This window comes from Phasianus colchicus, chromosome 1 (assembly GCF_987193195.1).
Source record: "Phasianus colchicus chromosome 1, bPhaCol1.hap1.1, whole genome shotgun sequence".
Classification (NCBI taxonomy): Eukaryota; Metazoa; Chordata; class Aves; order Galliformes; family Phasianidae; genus Phasianus; species Phasianus colchicus.
In genome coordinates, this window is record NC_143436.1 from 48,094,458 (window position 1) to 48,114,057 (window position 19,600).

The 19,600-nt window shown below is 39.1% G+C and overlaps 1 protein-coding gene across 3 annotated transcripts in view; it reads left to right on the forward strand.

Annotated features, from left to right (window-relative positions):
• Positions 1–1,302: 1,302 nt before the first annotated feature.
• The window catches only part of ANO4 (anoctamin 4), a 172,170-nt gene continuing 153,872 nt past the window's right edge, over positions 1,303–19,600 (forward strand). The window contains exon 1 of one of the 3 annotated variants that reach the window (XM_031600390.2): positions 1,303–1,669. Coding sequence is in view for 1 of the 3 variants with exons in the window: in XM_090140342.1 (XP_089996468.1) it covers positions 12,968–12,983 (16 nt within the window). In the remaining 2 variants the exon portion in view is untranslated. Of the gene's footprint in view, positions 1,670–11,204; positions 11,339–12,712; positions 12,984–19,600 lie in introns of those variants that run through there. The other 2 variants (XM_090140352.1, XM_090140342.1) reach the window with 2 other exon arrangements.

Here is a 19,600-nt window from a genome sequence, read left to right on the forward strand (position 1 = left end):
GGATGATGGCAGAAGTATAGATAGAGGGAGACCTCACTAGCTGATTATATCACACTCCCACAAACCTGCCACGACAAATGCCATGTACTTACAATGGTAGAAGCAAACACTGGAGATCTGGAAACATATATCATGCACCATGCTCCTGCCCAAAATGCTATCCTGGGCCTTGAAAATCAAGCCTTGTGGCAACATGGCTCTTTAGAAAGAATTGCGTCTTGGACTAATGGGACTAATTTCCAAAATACCTTCATAGGTACCTGGGCCATCTTCTAAAATGTGAATATGAGCTTGGTGATATTTATCTTTATTTTACAGCATGGCAGAAATCTGGAACTGACCATTCTAAAAATGCTTTTAGAAGATGAACATTTAAAATTGCATGTCTACTAGCAGAGTGTCTGCTTTAAATAATGCAAATTGCATGCTGTATTTTTGCCTGTGCCATGTGGATTTGCCTGTGGATTGCACTGTGCAGTAGGACCAGAAGAATTTCTCGTCCACAGTTAAATCTAGGCATTTATATTTTGGAAGCAGAACCATTCTCTGGAACTTGCAGAGTTTGGCAGCTTTGATGTTGATTGCATCATTGTCCTGTTCGGGTTAAATGCCACAGAATGGTTTGTTTCCAGACTGTGGGTATCCTTACTTCAGATTAGGTTGTGGTCTATCTGTTTATTTTTTGTTTTTAAAATGTTTGATAGCAAGATAGATAACATCACAAACATTTAACGTAAGTTGTCTTTTGAGGGGATGCTGAAGATGTTGATTATATATTTTGGGGGATCTGCTGCTGTCAGAGTTTCATGATTTCACATCAGAAACAGTGCTGCCTTTAATAAGACATTCCACAGCAGTGGATTTGTGCTGTAAAATCTCTCACACACTTCTTTCTCTTCCCAAAAGAGAAGGAGGAGTTTCATGTGTGTTTCTCACATGGAACCTACCGATTAATAAACTGCAAAGTAAAATGATGCTGGGATTCAAACCTCCAAACTTTTCTTGTTTTTGCACTACTGCACAATACAGAAAACAGAGTAGCATCCCAGGAAAAAGCTCATAGTTTTCAAAGCTCTTTTCCTTGGAGGAGAAGAGACAGTGCATGACGACAGTTTGTTTGCGTGTGGGCACGAAAAAGCTTGCAGGGGTTAAGCAGCAGATTACCTAAAGTATTCTTGTGTGAGCAGGGACCGCGCCAGGCTGCCGTGCTTTGGACAACTGTCACGCTGGCATAACTCAGTTCCTCTGATTGGGTACTCTCAGCCACTGATTAAAAATGCTGATGCTGTCTCTGCGCTCCTTTCCACTTGGAGGAGAAATCTCTTTCCCCACCCCCAAGCCCACCTCTAGGATGTAAGTAATGGTGAGAAGATGAACATGAAAACAGTGCAGCCTGAGTGACTGGAGGAAAACAGCTGCTTTAGCTGCAGTGTTATGTAGGAGTCGTTTCCAGACTTCTTACCGTAGATTTTTCAGCACAAACTGCTAGCAGGCTTTGGAAGGCTGAGCGAGGACTTGCCACTGCTGTGTTAGTGTTTTCTGTGTAGCATCAAACTGCCTTGCTTTTCCCTGGACAGCTGTGTTCAGAGCTTCATGTGGAAATCTTTCTATTGAAGAGAGATAAAAAGGATCTTTAATCTGATTCTCTTTGGATCTTTCTATTTTTATGGTAAGTGCCAGCATGTATTGGCTGAGCATAGCTTCTTTGCTGCAGTGCTCATGCTCTCTCCCTCCCTCCCTCTCCCCTTTCTCCTTTCCCTGTCTGTTTTTCCCCCTGTGTTCTTAGATAAGCCTCGTGACCTTCACTCAGTACTAGTTACCATTTTCATCTACTTCATAGCAGTTGTAAGCTAACTGAAATGTTTTCTCTTGATTTTTGCTCTTTTCCCCTCTCTGACTCAGAGCTCTGAAGTAGTGATTGCAATCTGAGTGCTGCCTCTTTGTCCTTGAAACAGGAGGCTTGAACATTGCTTGCGATCACCCGTGGCAGCAATGGCTTAAGGTTCTGGGGAACTGAAGGAGAGATTTGATGAAGATGACTCATTTCTGTAGGTCTGCATTGCTGTGGCAGAAGGGCATGGATAGCCCCTGCTTTGGCTAGTCATCCAGAAAACTCTGACACCCCTGTGTGCAAGAGTGTGGAGTACATGTGGTTTGTGCCTGTGTGTGTTATTGGCATAGGAAGGACCCGCTCTTCCAGCATTTTACACATAGAAACACCTGATGACATAGATTTAAGTTGGACGTTCTGCATCTTTAAAGTGCTGACTGGTTGGGACGAGAAGTTACAGCACAAGCAGCCCAATAGCCCTGGTCCCTCTCTGATCTATACAGTTGCAAATTCTTAGTCTTTTACAACTCCACAGTAGAAAAGAAGTGCAACTAAATTAGTCTTTTCTTACTTAATCCGTGTCCTAACCTATATTAACAGCGCTGATGTTGCAAGTGAGAAAGGTCATTATTTTGTCCACAGACGTCTGTGACCTTAGACATCATCGTTTGTTGTGTGAGACATAAAAGTAAATGCAAATACTTGCCTTTTAGTGTGAGAGAACTGCACAAATATTAACTTACATGTTTTATATTGTGAATCCATTATGTGAGTTGAGTACCCATAGCAGTTACACACTGCAGGAATAATAAGGACTTCACTAAATCTTTAAAGGTCTGCTGAAGTCAGATGTAACACAGGCTCAAACTCATCCTAGGCTGATATGCCTTCAAAGGGAGGCAATGGGGTGATGTGTTCTTACACTTTTGTTTTTACAAGCTAGGATAAGAATAAAGATTTAATTCTGTCTCTGCAGTGCCCTTTTCAAGAAAGAGAAATGCTGGTATCCAGAAGTTATTTTCATTGTTTCGTGTGTTTTATGCCATGGCTTAATAAAATGATTTTGCTGGTGGTTCATGCTATAAACCAGAGGGGCTTGTTTCACATGAGCTGCTTAGATCAGCAGAGTTTGTGTACCTCCTTCCCTCTCCCAAATGAGTGAAAACTTTCAGATGTTGCAGCTGTTTTGCGCTCAAGTATAGCAGAGACAGGAAAGGATATTTATGTATGGTTGGCTTGGTGTGTGTGCGCGCTGCGGAAGGAAGGACACTCAGGGATCGAAGCAGGACATTCAGTGCTCAGCACCTGCAAGAGGTACAGGGGGAGGAGAAGTCCTCACACAGATCTGCAGGTAGAGGACTTCATGGTGCAGTGAGGTACCTGCTGCATTGCTTTCAGGGGAAAAAAAAATGAAACAAAAGTACGGTAGGGGCCAGCACATTCCCAGATGCCAGTGGCCCAAGTCAGCTGTCTCATCAGCTCATGATGGCATCATGCTGCACCCACTGGTGCAGCAGAGACCCGTTTCTCTCTTCACCAATCCAGGAAGGCAAGTTGCAAACCTGCCTTTCCTGCTCTCTTGGTATCTGTACAGTTCAATGAGTTGTTTAAGCAACATTTATCCTTAAAGCAGTACTCCCCAGTGTCTATTATAAAAAGGCTCTAAGGTCTGCCTTTCTTAATTTTTTTAAGTGGGGAGCAAAGATGTCTGTATTTGTTCTGTTTCCATTTAAATAAGCTCTGACACAATTGCAGCAGTAAAGAATCTTTTGATTGTGAAATAAGACCAGCAGTGATCTTGTTAGCACACATGGGGAAATGGTCCTGAGTGCCCGTAGGTCACAGCATTGCTTTTAGGAGACCAAGTTTAGACTTCTCTGTATTAAAAGTAATAAGTAATTAATTGTGTGTAGGCATCTGCACATTGAGGTGCTTACTGTGTTTTTTCTTCCTTAGAAAATTATTGTAAACTTTAGAAGTAAGAGGGTGTGCAAAATACATGTGCAATCAAAATGATTCTGAAGATCAGTTAAGTGTGGCACAGCACATTATTTTTATTTTCAATCTATTATTATAATATCAGACATTCCCCTACGTTAAAATCTTCACTCATACTAACATTTAATCCAAAGAACTGTTCTCACTTGAAAAATGTCACGTCTGAAAGACTATCTTGTAAAAGCTAATTTTCAACCTAAAAGCATAATCACATCTTTTTTTCAATAAAAGTTTAAAAGCTGAAATATATAATGCAATGTGCTTTTCAAATAGTCTTGATGCAAAGGAGAAGGAAGAAAAATAATAAATTCGAAGTATTTTTTCCAGTTTAAACCACATGAGCTTGCAATGGGATGTTTACATTTGGAACCTGACGTCTGTGTACTGCAACTGAGATGACTGCACCTAAATTCTGCCAGCACATCCTATTGTAGCCTTGAGCTAAAAAATAAAGATGCGAGCTCCTGTAAAAGCCTTGAGAGGTAGAGAGAAGAGGGAAACCCCCAAATAACAAGAAATCCAAGTAGGCAGATGTTCCTTTCAGTTCTTTGGAATCCCATGAATGCTGAGATACAGAGATGCATGCATAGTACTTCCTTGTTTCACAGCATGGTGTCATGTTAATTCCTTTGCAGAATGTCTGAGGACTGCATAGAAAACAACTGCAGGGAGGAAAAAAAAAAAAAAAAAGCAGCCAGCTGAAATCACCCAATGGTCTGATGAAGTCACTGCATCATTTTTTTTTCTCTGTGCGTGATTTTCATACTGCGTGATAAGTATGCATTCGTTACTTGATTTGTCCATAAAACCAAATTCTTTAAAACTTCATACTCCACAAATACTGTCATATACATTTATGTTACAGACAGAATGGAATACTTTTCTACAAAATGCTCACTAATTTCCCTTCAAACTAGTCTCGTTAGTTTTATACTTTCTGTGTACTCATCTCCTTTTGGACAAGACATATGCAGCTATTGATGGTCACCAGCTAAAGAATGCAAGTGGTGGATTAACTGCATCCCATTTTCCCTCTGCACCCCTGACTGACATGTGATACCTGTGATACTGGGATGTGCATGGTGCAGAGCTCAAGTCATCAGTATCAGGCAGTGAACTGGTTAGTGATTTTCAAAACACCTTGTGAAAACTGTTTGCAATTGTTTTGAAAGGTAGTGTGCTGCATTATACTCTTATATAGTTCATGTAATTACATGTTGTAATATCCACTATATGTATGTATTACATGGTGTATTTAATTGTAGTTTTGTTTGCTTCTTCATCCATAGCAATGCAAGTAATGACATGTAGCAAGAATTGACTGCAATTTCTAGGCTTTCTTTTATTCATATAGTTCTACTGATTTATCTGAACATTTTCTCTCTTTCAGTCTGTAGATTTTGTACACATTGATTTCAAGGACTTTACAGCTCTAATACTGCAAATATTACGAATCTGTCCCTATATGTCTGGGGGCATTAACAAGTTAGCTGTCTTCAGCCCAGTTGCTACATTTGTAGTTTGTGGATGTCCAGAAGCTCAATGCTTGGATCCTATGCTACATAACATGTCAGAAGGAGTTTGGTACTTTGGGAAGTGTTTGTGTTTTTTTTCCATACTTGTGTGGAAGATTTACCTTTTGGGCATTATTAAATATGTCCAACACATCTTCTGTGGATGCACTGCCCTCTTACTAAGTGCTTTCACTCTATGCCTGTCAGATCCTCAGACATTTATGCTTTCTGTCTTCACAACAGTATAGCACTTGTGTAGATCTGACTGACTCTTCAAGGAAACTGTGGGCTTTCTGTTCATGCTATGAATTTGTGAATTTGCTCAGGAACAGGTTTTTTCCATAGAAAATACTAGACAATAAATTGAGCAATTTTGTAAGTTAAAGAACTTTCTCTTGCATAGAATAAATCACAACTGTCTCATTTCAGAATCAGTGGGGCAGAATTAGGCCTGCTTATTTGGGGAAAAATCAAAGAATTAAAGCATTCCTGAAGGTCTGCTCTATTTTGTAGGTTTCTTGAGCACTTCTGAACATAAAATTTAATTGGAAAGTTTAAAGACAAAGTATTTACTTCAGAATTACTTCAGAAACCTTTGTAGTCTTTTTTGGTGGAAGGTATGAAGAAGATAAAATTACCTAAACTCAAGTCAACCAAATGCAAGTGGTCTTGTTCTGATCATCTGAGATGTCTAAAATCAAGATGTTTATGCTGTTCTGTTTGCAGAATCAAATGAAATAATAATCTGGTGAAAAGGTATTGGACAGCTCCTCAGCATCTCAGTGGAAGGGGTTTTAGTACTGAAGCATGTTAATGCAAGTGTTTGGTCTCTAAGAACATCTCTGAGCAGGATGAATATCATTGAAGCTGCAATTAAGTCCCCAGATAGGAGACCTAATGGCACACAGCTTTGTGCATATGGATGGATTTTGGCCTAAGAGAGCATGAGTCTGAGAGATAATTTTTAAGGAAAGACTCATGTTTCTTTATAGTAGAGAGAACAGTATTATTTTTTAAGAGTTGGATGTAGAGGCTTACAACACTGCTGGGCTCAACAATCAAGGCCTCAATATTGAAAATACTTTCCCTTCCCTCTACCACCTAAGGAGAATTTACAGCAAGCATACTTACAAATGTGTCTCCAAATCCAGCCCCGACAGAAGATTGATCTCCCCCAGATGGTGAAGTCTGAGTTTGAGTTCAGAGATTTCCAGACTCTTCACTTAGGGTTTAACCATCAGACTTGCTGACAGGCTTGCTGTCCAAGAATTTTACACAGCTTGTTCACCTGAAAGTCCGTATTACCAATGGATAATTTTTATTACTATTATTTACATAAGCTCTGAGTTATTCTTAATAGACTCCCTGGCATTGTTTCAATATTAGTGTTAGCTCTTCATAGTTATTGTTGAGTGTCAAATCTGAACTAGCACACCATCAACATGAGATTAGAGCCACCACCACACCTGGGCACCAGTCTGGCACCCTAAAAACATAACCATTTTTGAACAGTCAATGTTTGTATAACACAAGCCAGGATTAGGACCGTGTCATACTGGCTATGTCTAAAACGCCATGATTCTAGCAGATTGAGTCCTCATGCTTTCTCCATAGGTACAACAGTAGAAGTTAGAGATTGTAGATTGCAATTTGAAGCATATCTAAGATCTGTGTCCCAAGTCTCTCATAGGAGCCTATTGCTATTTGATGATAGGAAGCTAGGGATAGCATTTTCAATACAATTTAAGCTACCTGTAGATTTTATATCACCACTGCTGGTGGTTGAAATAGATGCCTACTTCAGGATAGATTTTTTTAAACTTCATTTATTTGCTCCTATTTGTAGCCCCCTGCAGTATTGATGTTAATTCTATATTCTATATGGTGCTTTTGGCCTTAAGTATAGAAAAATTGTGCACTATTTTTTTTTTTTTTTTTAAGGAAGAAGTTAATTATCAAAATCACTTAAGAGGAGCAAGACTGAACCTCCTCTGAGCCAATTTGCTGTAGGGAAAAGCTAGGCTAGTGATTATCTGTTTTGGATTCCCAGGAGATTATTCCCATTTCAGATCATTTTCTTTGACAAAACTGTTTTTTGTGAAAATTAGACACATTATTTCACACGTCATATTGGACTTTTTGTTAACGAGCCTGAGAGTTCCTGGAGGATGAGTTCTTGTAAAATGTCAGCTGAAATCCAAGGCTTTATGAGACTATTTATGTCTCGAGAGATTGTGAAGCTCATGTTGAAAACTGGACAACAGGAAGCAGCTATAGGCAGATTTAGCAGGACAACAGGATTGGAGCCTAAGAGCCAAATAAAATGATAACCGCATTAGCAAGAATATTATTTTTCTGAACACATTAGGAAAACAGCATATTCCATAATTATGAAATCTAGAGGTCAAAAAAACATAATGAAGAAGAATTAGGCAATTGGTACCGGCCAGAATTGTTTCAAGCTTTTCATACTGAAGTTGGCAATGCTGCCTTGGATAACATCCAGGGTTTTTGAGGTTATTTCCATAGACGTTCTCTATTTTAGATGAGAAGGGGAAAATAAAGTTGGAAGCTCTCCAGATTTCAGGAGAAGGAAGGGAACCCAGTCACACCTCTGAATTACAGCAGTTCAGCAGTGATTGTTGCACAGATTGACGTTCCTTGCAACAACAAATAATGATTTTCCATTAAGTGTTTGGAAAACAGTGCAATGACAGAGTTAAAGGTCACATTTCAATGCAGAGGCATAACAGACCAGAAGTGCCGTGTGAAATTTCAGTATGATAATCTCATTTCTTAAACTTAAGGAAAATGACAGAATTGAAATTCAATAGGTGTTGCAGTGAGGGTGTACAGCAGGCCCTTGCTTGTCCTGATGTGACACTGTTTGCTGAAGGACACTTTGGCTCTTGGGTTATTTTGAAAAGACAAGTAGTGAGGAAAGGAAGATGGGTTTAGGATATCTGCTTCATTTCAGTCCCAAGAGGGAGCAGAGTGAGAAGCAGTGAGACCGATGTGACACAGATTCAATGATTTTCAACATTGTCTTAAGGTCAGTTTGTGATGATCCCTACATCTGGGATTTGCTATGCACTTTCTGCTGTTCAGTCACACTGTGACAATTATTGCATAGAAACTTCATAATTGTCAAAGATTTCCATGTCTTGCTCAGGATCATACAAAAATATGTGTCTTAGAAGAACCCAGGCCTCTCAAAACGTATGCCAGTGCTCTGCTCATGTCAGATAGCTTATTCTTTCAGAAACAGTGTGAGGGGAAAAGAGAATTATAATATTGTTACAGAACATAAATAAGTATTTGGTATATTTACAAAATAATTTTGATATCATTGATGCTTGTTTTTGCCTATCTAAGCATTCTCAGTTATTTTTCTTTCCAGGGCATATCATGATGCCTGGTTAGATTTTTATGTCCTCTGAATTCCTCTCTAGTACTGCAGTGCACTCTGGGCTAACTGACTTGCAATTGAAGTGGTATTTCTGCTTCACTATTGTCAAACATATGTCCTCTTCTCTTTATAGACTCCAGGGGAAAAACATGTTCTGGGGACACGTTTTTACCACTTATATCTTTTGAACTGCATTTTTTGGAAACAAAAAGCCTGCAAATAGATTTTATGCCTCAGATACGGCTTTGTGAGTAGTGCAGTGCATTCATGGGTGCTTGCACTGTGTAATCTAGGCATGCTTTATTATACTAAAAGGCATGTGAGAGTATAAAATCCATGATTTAAGAATTAATAAATGGCAGAATTGGCTGCATCTATACATTATTCTGTAGACTTTAGTCAGATGTTCACATGCAGTAGTTTTCACTGAGTTTTTTCTGCGTTCCATTTTGTCTTCCTTGTCTCATGGTTAGTATGTATGATTCAAACTGTGCTCCAAAAAAAGCCATCTTGATAGATGTATTTTTATGTCTTATCAGCATAACTTCTGCTGATCACCAGATGGCAAATAATTTTCCCTTCTTGTTGTTGTTGCCAGTTCTTATTCCTTTATAGATAAGGTGAGATTTTGCATGAAAATGAGAAATGCCCATTAGCTTAGGGCGCTGAATTTGAAATCCCAAGAGTATCATTTTTTCAATGCCTTTATAGTATTGTAGCATTTCATATAACCAAAATAAGGTGTGAATTGAGATTGTGAGGCCAGAGATGTGAGTATCAGAGCTTTTATTCATCTTGTGTTGAAAGCTGGGGACCCATTGAAGCCATTTATTTAGAATCTTAGAATCATTAAGATTGGAAAAGTCCACTAAGATGATCTAGTCCAACCATCAACCCATCACCACCATGCCCACTAAACGTGTCCCTCGGTGCCACATCTACCCTTTTCTACTTTGAAGGCAGAGGTGGGTATACAATCAACTACCTGAAGACAAAAGTTCAGATTCTTTAAACCAGAGACTAACATTTCTTTTCATGCAGCTTCAATTTCCATTTTTGTATGCAGCTCCCCCTCTGCTGAAGGAGAGGCCACACGGAATTGGTGGTTATCTCAGAAATGTCTCCCAAGTGCACACTGAAGATAAAAATTATTTGTGGTCGCATTATATTGCATAAGCACAAAGTGTTGAGCATATTTCACTGATGCAGCCTTAAACCTGGCATTTCTTTAAGTCTGGTGGCTTGATATTGCAAACTAAACACTCTTTTGATGTAGTTTTTTTAATATGTCAACAACTAAATATTTTAAAAGGCAATATGAAATCCAGGAATTTCATCCTCTGATACTGAGAAAAATGTTGGCAATACATGTAGGACAGATACTTAAGAGCTTCAGTTTTCTCCGTTCTAGGTGTGAGCACGCTGCAAAATCAGCCTGGAGCCATGCTCCTTAATCTCTAGGCAGAGGGGTCACAAGGGGAAAACATGTCTGTTGCCACAGAGCTCCCTCATAACGTGTAATGGGTAATTTAAAGGAAGAAAGTTTTTTTGTACAGCTACAAGCCTTTTCTCCACTCCATCAGGGTAATTCTTTATTTGTTGCTATATGGTATGGCTGCAGTTCAGGAGATCCCAGGAAAGAGGGTCTCTGCTTTCTTACTCCGACTGCTGCAGGGATGCCCTTGCGCTGTAACAGGTTTAAATGCAGGTGAGAAAACATTATCCTTGTTAAGGTGTTCTTGACCACAGCATGAGAATATTACCAAGTTTTTAGTTTTAAAAAAAAATTGTAGATTTCACATGGCTGATGAAAGTCTGCCTTAATGGGATATTCCATCAAATATCAAATCCTGCTCTAACATATGGAGAATATATATATATATATATATATATATATATATATATATATATATATATATATATTTTTATATATATATATTTGGCATATCAAAGTATGCTTCTTTTTACTTCTGCTATCCTAAGCAACTGAGTATCTTTTCCTTGAGAATTAAATAAGCTGGCAGTAAGGGCTGTAACTGACTATCTCACCCAAAAGATACTTTGCCAGTTTTAAAAGAAAGGAAATTCTTGATTAGCTATTAAGTGAGCATGAGTTTTATCTTTACAGTTTTGGTGTTAAACGTAAACCCAATTAAACTGTGAAAATGTTTTCCTTACATATTATTATAATTTTTACTAAAGGACATAACATAAATAGTGCAAGTAATAATTGTAATCAGTCAAACTCAGAAATTCTTCTGTCCTAAGTGCTGTGAGAAAAACAACTAAAACTTCATTTGCATGACCTTGACACTATCAGGGGTATGGCCATGCTTCAGAAGCTTTACCAGAAGGTCTGGCCTATGAGTCACAGTCATGGGACTACAAATTTTGAGTGAGAAAAGCATCTGAAATGCTGTTTGGAGCACCATTTGCAGACAGTTGTCACAGCACAGCATCCTGCAACGCATGCGGCTTTGTGGGGATTTGTTACCTGCTCATTTCAGTCCCAGTGCAAGAACAAGAGCTGTGTTTAACGCATGATCCCAGGAAAAGGCCTACCCTTGTCTCTACCCATTGGATGAGGTAAATTTCTCATGCTCTCACTTTAGATTCTTTCTGAATTAAAGCAGTGGATATGTCATGATCTTAATGCACTTGTAAGCTGAAGACAGAGAAATTTGAGAGATCAAGAAATACTATTAAGGATGTTCCTCCAATTCTTGTTTATCTCTTATAATTGGAATGTATCGTGGAGATGATTTTACCTGTAATCATGCTTATGGTTTTCTGATAACAATACACTTAGAAAACGGAGGCAGCCATTTGCATAAATAGAAGCACAGAGGGCAAAATAGGACATTCAGCCCCTCTACAGGGTATTTTTAGGGCACTAAGTATCTAATTTTGTGCCAAGGAAATTAGACACTTATTGATTTACTCTGAAGAATATACAGAACCCTTGGTTTCCCACAAAGACCATTTCCTCCGTGCACAACTTAACAGTTGATATAGAAAAAGTCAGGCTTGCAACCTTTGCAAAGGGTCAGTTCTGTGTTGAATTTTACACTTTGAGAAAGTGGAGAAGTTTTTTGTTACTCCTCTCATAAAAAAATCTGACAAGCCAGTAAATATTGCACCCTGCTAACTGCAAGATGCTGAACACTTTGGTACAATGTTAATCCTTCTGGATTTAGTATTGCTATTTTGCTGAGCAAGCTCAGACTTCAAGTGGGATTAACTAATCAGCAGCAGGTGCTTCTGATAAATGGAGTGATGCAAGAGGCAGTGAGGAACTTCTTCCCCACATAAGAGCATCAGCGGGATTTGATGTAATTGAAAATCATTGGTGAAAGTGTGAAATAGAATCCAGTGCTCCATTTTGTCAGGAAATCCATAAGTAAAAATGCATGCTTTTTCTCTTCATCTTGCTCTTGCACCAGGGCTCAGGCAGAAGCTGCTGTTCAGCTGCAGTCAATGGATTCCTTGTGGGTAGTGATAGCTGTCTGGATGGTGTTAAGCCTAAAATTCAGTCATCTCTTCTTTCATGAAATGGTATCAGTTTTTATGAAGTATTATTCCGGAAGTTTTAAAAAATAGTCCGTACAGTTGTCATGGGGAATGAGTGAAAAAGACAAGCAAGCAAAGTTTGTTCCAATTCTTGTTTATTATTGAGCACATCTTACTTTCTTGTTTTTTGCTAATTTTGTCTCCATAAGCACTTGAATCAGGAGACTTTTTATTTTTTTAAAGTGCATGATGTCCAATACCTGGAATTGTGGGTTCTTGAATTCTACTGGTAAATACTTAATTTTTGCTGCCCTCTGTATTTCTAAGCTCCCAACTTTTTTAGCCTGTTTTGGATAATTTTGAAATTTATTACTGAGAAAGTCCTAGAGAATACAGATGTCAGCACAGGAGCTTACCAGTGGGGACAGTGATCAAATGCCTCCTTGTCTGCTTTGGAAAATGGATAGAAATTCTTTGTAGAGGTGAGAAGCAAAATATCCCCTTGTTTCTATGCAAATTTTTGGCCAACTCTGCTTCCCGGTGTTTGAAGAGGAACAATGCTGCTAGAGCAGTAGAAATGAATGTCAGGAACAAGGGGAAGTGTGAATGATGAGAAGCAGCAGGGTCAAGATACTGATTTCCAGCACAGTTCGCAGTTTGTGAGTGGCACAGGTGTATTGAGCTTGGAGTTGGATCTTATTGTGGATGCTCAAGAAATCAGGTAGAGTGTTTTCAATTTCTCTTGCCTATGCTGGAAGGGAGAGCTGACAGCTGTTAATTGCCACTTATTCTTGGTGTTGACAGTCCACTTTCTGATGCACACCAGCGGCCTGCAAGGAGCAGATACAGGCTGCAGGAAAAGTGCATCAGCCCACAGAATTCAGAATTGTGTACTTTTGGTTTAAATTAGGCTTTTCTATTCTTCAGGGTTAAAAAAAAAAAAAAAATAGAAAAGAAAATTGGTTCCACCCTGTACCTTTCTCCTTTAGGAAGAAATGAGGGTGTTTTTTGTTTGTTTTTTGTTGTTGTTGTTAAAGGGGAACTGAAGGCAGAACAACGAATTGGGATGGGGAAGCATGTTTCAGATATAGCATTAAAATATAGAAAAATTGCGGAAGGAAGAGGATAGGATTTAGTATCTGGAAACTTGCATTGTTCACTGCCATTAAGCTCTGATTTCTTTTTTATAATTTTCTCTTTAATAAACATATTTCGGCCAGCACAGAGAAATAATTAGATTATTAGAGTAAAATAAATGGCGTTCATATTCATGCCATAATCACAGAAGACCCATAGATTTCATGGGCTCTGAATCTTATATTGAGTTTGATGACTAAATTACTAGAAATCAACAGTGCCTCGTTTGAAGCTTATAGAATGCACAATTAAGAAAAAAAAGTGTTCTACCTTAATAATAACATTTTTTTCAGGATCATTGGATAGAAAGAGCACCAAGTAAATAAACAGATTAATTTTTCAATTAATTTTTAATATGAGAAATTAATTTGCAGACAGAAGAAGCTCCTCAGTTCCAGCTAGCTGATCCCCATTATTGTTTGTGTTGCTATTTCCAGGAGGCTTATGTGGGAAAATGCCTAATTTGGGATTAGTGGATAGAAGTGGGGAATGTTTCTTCTTGTGGTTGGACTGGTGAGCAACAAGGGATTGCTTGGTTTGTAACAGCGGAGTCTCTGAAGACCCTTTTTAGGAGACTAGAGTGTTTGGGATATTGCAAACGATTGAACTGGTTCTACCATGGCATGAAACTGATGAGAAAGATGACCATCTAGAGCTACTGATGCCAAAAAATGCTCAGCAAGAGAGTTGTGACATTTCTTGACAACTTGCAGACAACTTAGTGAGAGCAAAAGTTGCATTCAAACTGGACACTTTGTTCTCTGGTACTCTCAGTGCTAATTTGGTCCTGTGAAAATCAGCATTCAATTTGCACAGTATTAATTTCTACAAAGAAAAAATAAGTAGTATCATGAGGAGGCTAAGCTCATGTTTTTCATGGCCACTTTTCAACATTATCCACAGAAAAGTTTGGATTGCATTTCTTACTTCTCATTTTCATACTGTCGGATGTGAAAATAAATATGCAAGGGTAAACCTCACACTGAATTAAAGCCTTAAAAGGCATCAATAAAAAATATTTTCTTCTTTCCATAAACAGCTCAAAGTATTTGGAAAGTAATTATACATTATATTTCATTTTATTCAGTGAGCACGCTAAGCATGCTACAAAAGGGAGAAATGTGGAAGACAATTATGCAGTTTTTAAAAATACCACAGTTCCCTGATATAACCTCAGCACAATCGTAATAAGATGGTACAAAAAATACCGAATGTAAGTGCAAGTTTCAGAATGGCAGCTCTTACAAATCATCAGAGTGAACATGTTGAGAATCTGGATTAGGTGAGGTTTAATTCTGTAATATCTCACAGATCTTCCTTGATAAAAATTGCTCTTTTTCGAACTTCTCTCTTTGACCATGAAATCTAGTTTGAAATGATTGTATCTGGAATTTAAATTCCCTTGGGTATGATGATGGCATGCAACTCCTGAAAGAAAAAGACAAAAAAAATATTGATATTGTTGGCAAGGTATTAAAACAGGTAGTGTTGAAATTGATTTGGAACTGCTTAATGAAATTCCATGTTAGATGTGTCTAAATGCATAGGATTTTTAGAGAAAATAAGGCAAAACCCTCTAGAATGTTATGGATGCAGCAATCAAGAAAGCCCATCAGCAGTGACCAGTAATGTTACAACCAGGAATCTTGTTTAGGTATTCCTAAATGCAGCAAGAAATTGACGTGGTTTAAATCTGCTTTGATGGTGTCTGCAGGGTTCATCTGATTCTAAATAGCTTCAGTGCAAACCAGCTAGAAACTTTACCCTGTTATTGAAATAAAACAAAGCAAACCAACCAACCAAGCAAAACAGAAGAACAACAGAAACAAACAACCAAACAAGGGAAACTGCAAAGTCACTGCAGACAGGCTGAGTGCAGATGTGTGGAGCACAGCACTGAAGTTGTTATTGAGTTACACTGAGATGCGTTACTTGGGTTTGATTAGCCAGAGACAATGGACTTAATCAGAGCCAGTGTATGTTATGGTTCCTTCTTCAGTAATGCTGCAGTTACATAGAGCATAATGAAACTGTCAGTATAGGACGGCAACAAACCAAGCCTAGTACTTCTTCAGACCCAGGAAGATGCTGAATTTTTAAGCATGGGCTTCCTTGACTACTTTATTATATAGTAAATGTTTGGAGCCAAATACATCGTTGGTAGATTTCTTCAGGTTGATTTCCCATTACAACGAGTTCACTGTTTTGAACTGTATTGAATCACTGTAATTTTTCTTATTTATTTGGCCCTTTTTGGTTTTTAAATATCTCTTCTAGAGAGAAATAAAAATGGCATAATGGAATGATCTCAGTGGAGCAAATATAAAGAAGGGGGACCTGCTTTCTGATCCTGGCAATACTTCAGAGTCTGCCTTAAGGGTCAATCACTTGGGCTTTGCCTGTTGCTTTATTGGATAGGATATGTTACAGCCATTGCTCTAACTCCACCAGATCCACACGGGAATGAGTGGCATCTACTGTTGTTCATGTCATGTTGTCCATCAATAATGCTACATCAATCACTGAAACGTGGACAGCCTTTCATATCTTCTCTTTCTTGTGTGTAAAATGCAATTTGTCTTGTGGAAGAGGTTTGAAAGATGGTTTAGCCAAAGTTTAGAAACAGATGATAAATGTATACATTTAAAGCTGTAAATTTCTAAATTGAGGAGGGAAATGGCACATGATTGCTTAATGTAATCGTCTGACTGATTATCTGCAGTAAACTGATCAGAGTGTGGCACCTGGGGCAGAATAGGCAGAGCTGCAGTGTACAATGCTTGGGTTTAAAATGGACTTCATCACTTCCATTGTAGTGCATTTTTACTTGTATTTGCAAGTGGCTTAGAGAAATGCTCTGCTGTGCTGTCAAGCCAATGACATCCAAGAGCTTACTGAGCTCCTGATAAAAAAGAAATTGAAGGTCATTTCTTCAGATCAGCAGGTTTATCTATAATCCACTGCAGTAAACTAAATTGACTGTGCATTTTGCAACACCAGCAGAAGTTTCAGAAGATCTGGAGTGTAGTGTCTCACCCATTGCTACAAGAATACACATTTGAAAGAATCATGAGGAACGGCCTCATGGAGATTTATTTTATGTCTTAAAACTAATTAACCTCTAGATCAGGGTTTTGCTTTGGCTTTCTACTTACTTCTGACAAATAGGAACACTTGAAGTATAGGTCCAAATTTTCTCAAGTTCCACCCTTTGCTTTGAAAAAGTGTGGAAGTATTAACAACAGCTTCCAGTTCTTGCACAGCTCTCACACTGCCCTTTGCTGATACCTGTTTGAGCAGGTGCCCTTGCTGCATCAGCACAAGCAGACTATAGACAAGATTTCTCTCTTCTGATGTAAGCCATTGCCTGTGCTGGGCACAGCCTTGGCTGCCTTCCTGCCTGCTGAGAGTTCCCTTCCATTGCTGCTGATTTCCATTTGGCAGTTAGAACCAAATTATGTCCTATTTGTACTTTCCAGATGATGTAGAGGGGAAAGAACTGACATGGCAGAGTTATACTTGGTTTGGTCAGAAGCATTGCAAAGCCTGACCATTTATGTTCATTGACAACACTCATGACAGGGGATGACCATACAGAAGTGCTGGAGACTGATCCCAAAAATTTATTATTCACGCCCAGAGTCAATTAAAGAATTAACATAATAGCTTTTACTGGTCCATTTTCCATAGCCAGTTCACACAAGTCAATAGACGCAGCTAGCATTTATGGGCAGGTGGCAATTGGTTTCTGAGATTTTTGCTGTTTGGTTGTGTTTTGTAACCCAGTCTAGGCTGGAGGTCAGCTTACCAATGGTAGATGAAAAATGAACTGGTGCTTTTGACCCTGCTCCAGCTGTGTTGACACCTATGTGGTCTAAACTGAGAACTCAAGAGCTGTCTGAATACAGGCATGCCCCTAGACTAGAGATAATGAACATGAGCATTGGTGCTTATCCTGCAGTGCTTAATCTGTGGCTGTTTTGGCACTACGGAAAATTGCCTGCCAGGAGGATGGAAGGCAGTGGAGTGCTAAGAAGCCCCATCTATTTCCATCTGGCTTGCTTGGCTGCTTGGAAATACAAGACATCTTGTTTGGATGGTGGAAGAAATCACCAGTCCCTTTTGCTTCATGGGGTATTTAGGTTCATTTGCAAGCTGTGGGAATAAATTCTGCACGCATTTGAAAAAGCTTCAATTAGGTGTTCATCTTGCAGCCAAGCACTAAATTACCTGTCTTTCCAGGTCACTAACTTTTTGCTGATTAAGCTTCGCTCTCCATTTTGAAAGAATTGCTGTCTTTGAAACATCCACTACATCTCCTTGAGGCTGCCATAGCATGATATCACCTCTCCCTGCATGTCTCTGAGCAGCAATCCCCCATCAGCAGGTGGAGGGAGAGAGGGAAGCACATGTGAGGGCTCTGAGATGGGGATCCCGTCCTGGTGCCTCCACAGAAGCTGGGGCTCCAAGGGCTCACACCTGTATAACTAAAACTTAACGCTTGCTGCATAACTATTGTAGCAGGTATAAATGTTTTATACAATCATATATGCAAAAAAAAAAAAAAAAAAAAAAAGAAACATTTTGCCAAATGAAAGAGTTGCACTGGCTACATCCATTCCTTGCAGCAGCTGTGCAGGAAAGCCAGGACTTATAAGATTGCAAAGCAGGATTAATGCAGGAGAACAGAAAATGAAAATGGGTATTGAAACTGCCGAGTAAAAGAACATACACAGAGCATCCAGCACAAACACAAAAAAAACCAGCTGACAAGACAGAATATACTGTTCCCTTCCTCTAGTTCTCTTCATCTGCAGTAATTCCAGGCCTACCATGGTACAATTTCAATATACTGTACAGCAGTGTAAATTGAACATTGTCTCCTTACCAAAAAACAAGGTCCTGATGGAAAAAACTGAGATTATCAAGTCACTACAGCACATTAAGAAAGTCTGTGAATGACTACAAACTAGCATAGAAATTGCTCATCATGCCATTTCTTCGTCTGCTGCCTTGTGTCTGACAATGGGCTGCTCTTAATGCTATATATTTTGTATATGTTCTGTATTTGACTCAGCTGGTGAGACTCTACCCATGACTCTGCTCTGAGCTCAGAACAAGCGGGGTTTCTTCCTCCTCATGCATCTATAAGATTTCTGCATGCAGTTCTGAAGAGTCCTGAGATGTTTTCTTAATGTTCCCTTGCACTGAGCTGAAAATGGTGTCACTTCTTCCACCACACACACCTGGACATGAGAGGATCCTTTCATCTCTGAAAGCCCAGCCCCCAGGTGGAGTTTGGCCCTTTCCATCCTACTGGCCTTGGGAGCTAGGAAAAAGAGGAAACGAGCTTATGCTCAGGATCTCAGAATAAGCCCTTCCATGCAGGGAGCTATTTTAAGAAGAGCTCTTCTCCCTCAGTAGAAAAGCTCCCACGATGAACGTTTAGGAAAAGAAATGATCATCTGAAGTCTGCGGAGCTACTTTTTTAAGTCTTCAACTGTAAACGTTTAGGTTGTGAGGCCTATTGATTTTTGTCAAGTAGCTGTTAGACCTACTGTCAATCTTGTGCTAAAGGTATTTTGGTTGATTTTTCTTGCCATTATGTTTCCTATGTTACTTTATTATTTGAACATCAAAATTGAGTGTAGTGCTGTGAACAGAATAAGGTATTGTGCTACGAGGAACTTGTAGTCTAATTCAGGCACAGTGACGCACAGGCATACATAATCTACAGGATAAGGATGCAAATTCAAAGTAATAGAAGTGTCTGGGGAAAAATCAGTGCTGCAAGCTAATTTACTATTCCTGAAGAGCTACTAGGCTGCAGAACAGAGGGAAAATATTGAACTATACAACAGATTGTTTTTTCCCTTATTTTTTTTATTTCCTTACAGGAAGATCCTAATGTGTCATGAAATAAGGAAGAAGCACCCAAAGAAAACAGAGACTAGAGTAGAGATTAGCTTGTGTTCCTGTTTTCTGAACTGTAGCCTAGAAAAGACTTCTTGAATATGCTTTGTGAAATAAGAATTTCATTTTAAAAAAGATAAATAGCGGATCAAGCTTGAATTATGAACCACCATTATGAACCCTCCATCAGAAGAAGGGTGGCCAGCAGGGACAGGGAGGTGATTGTTCCCCTCTACTCTGCTCTTGTGAGGCCCCATCTGGAGTACTGTGTCCAGGTCTGGAGCCCCC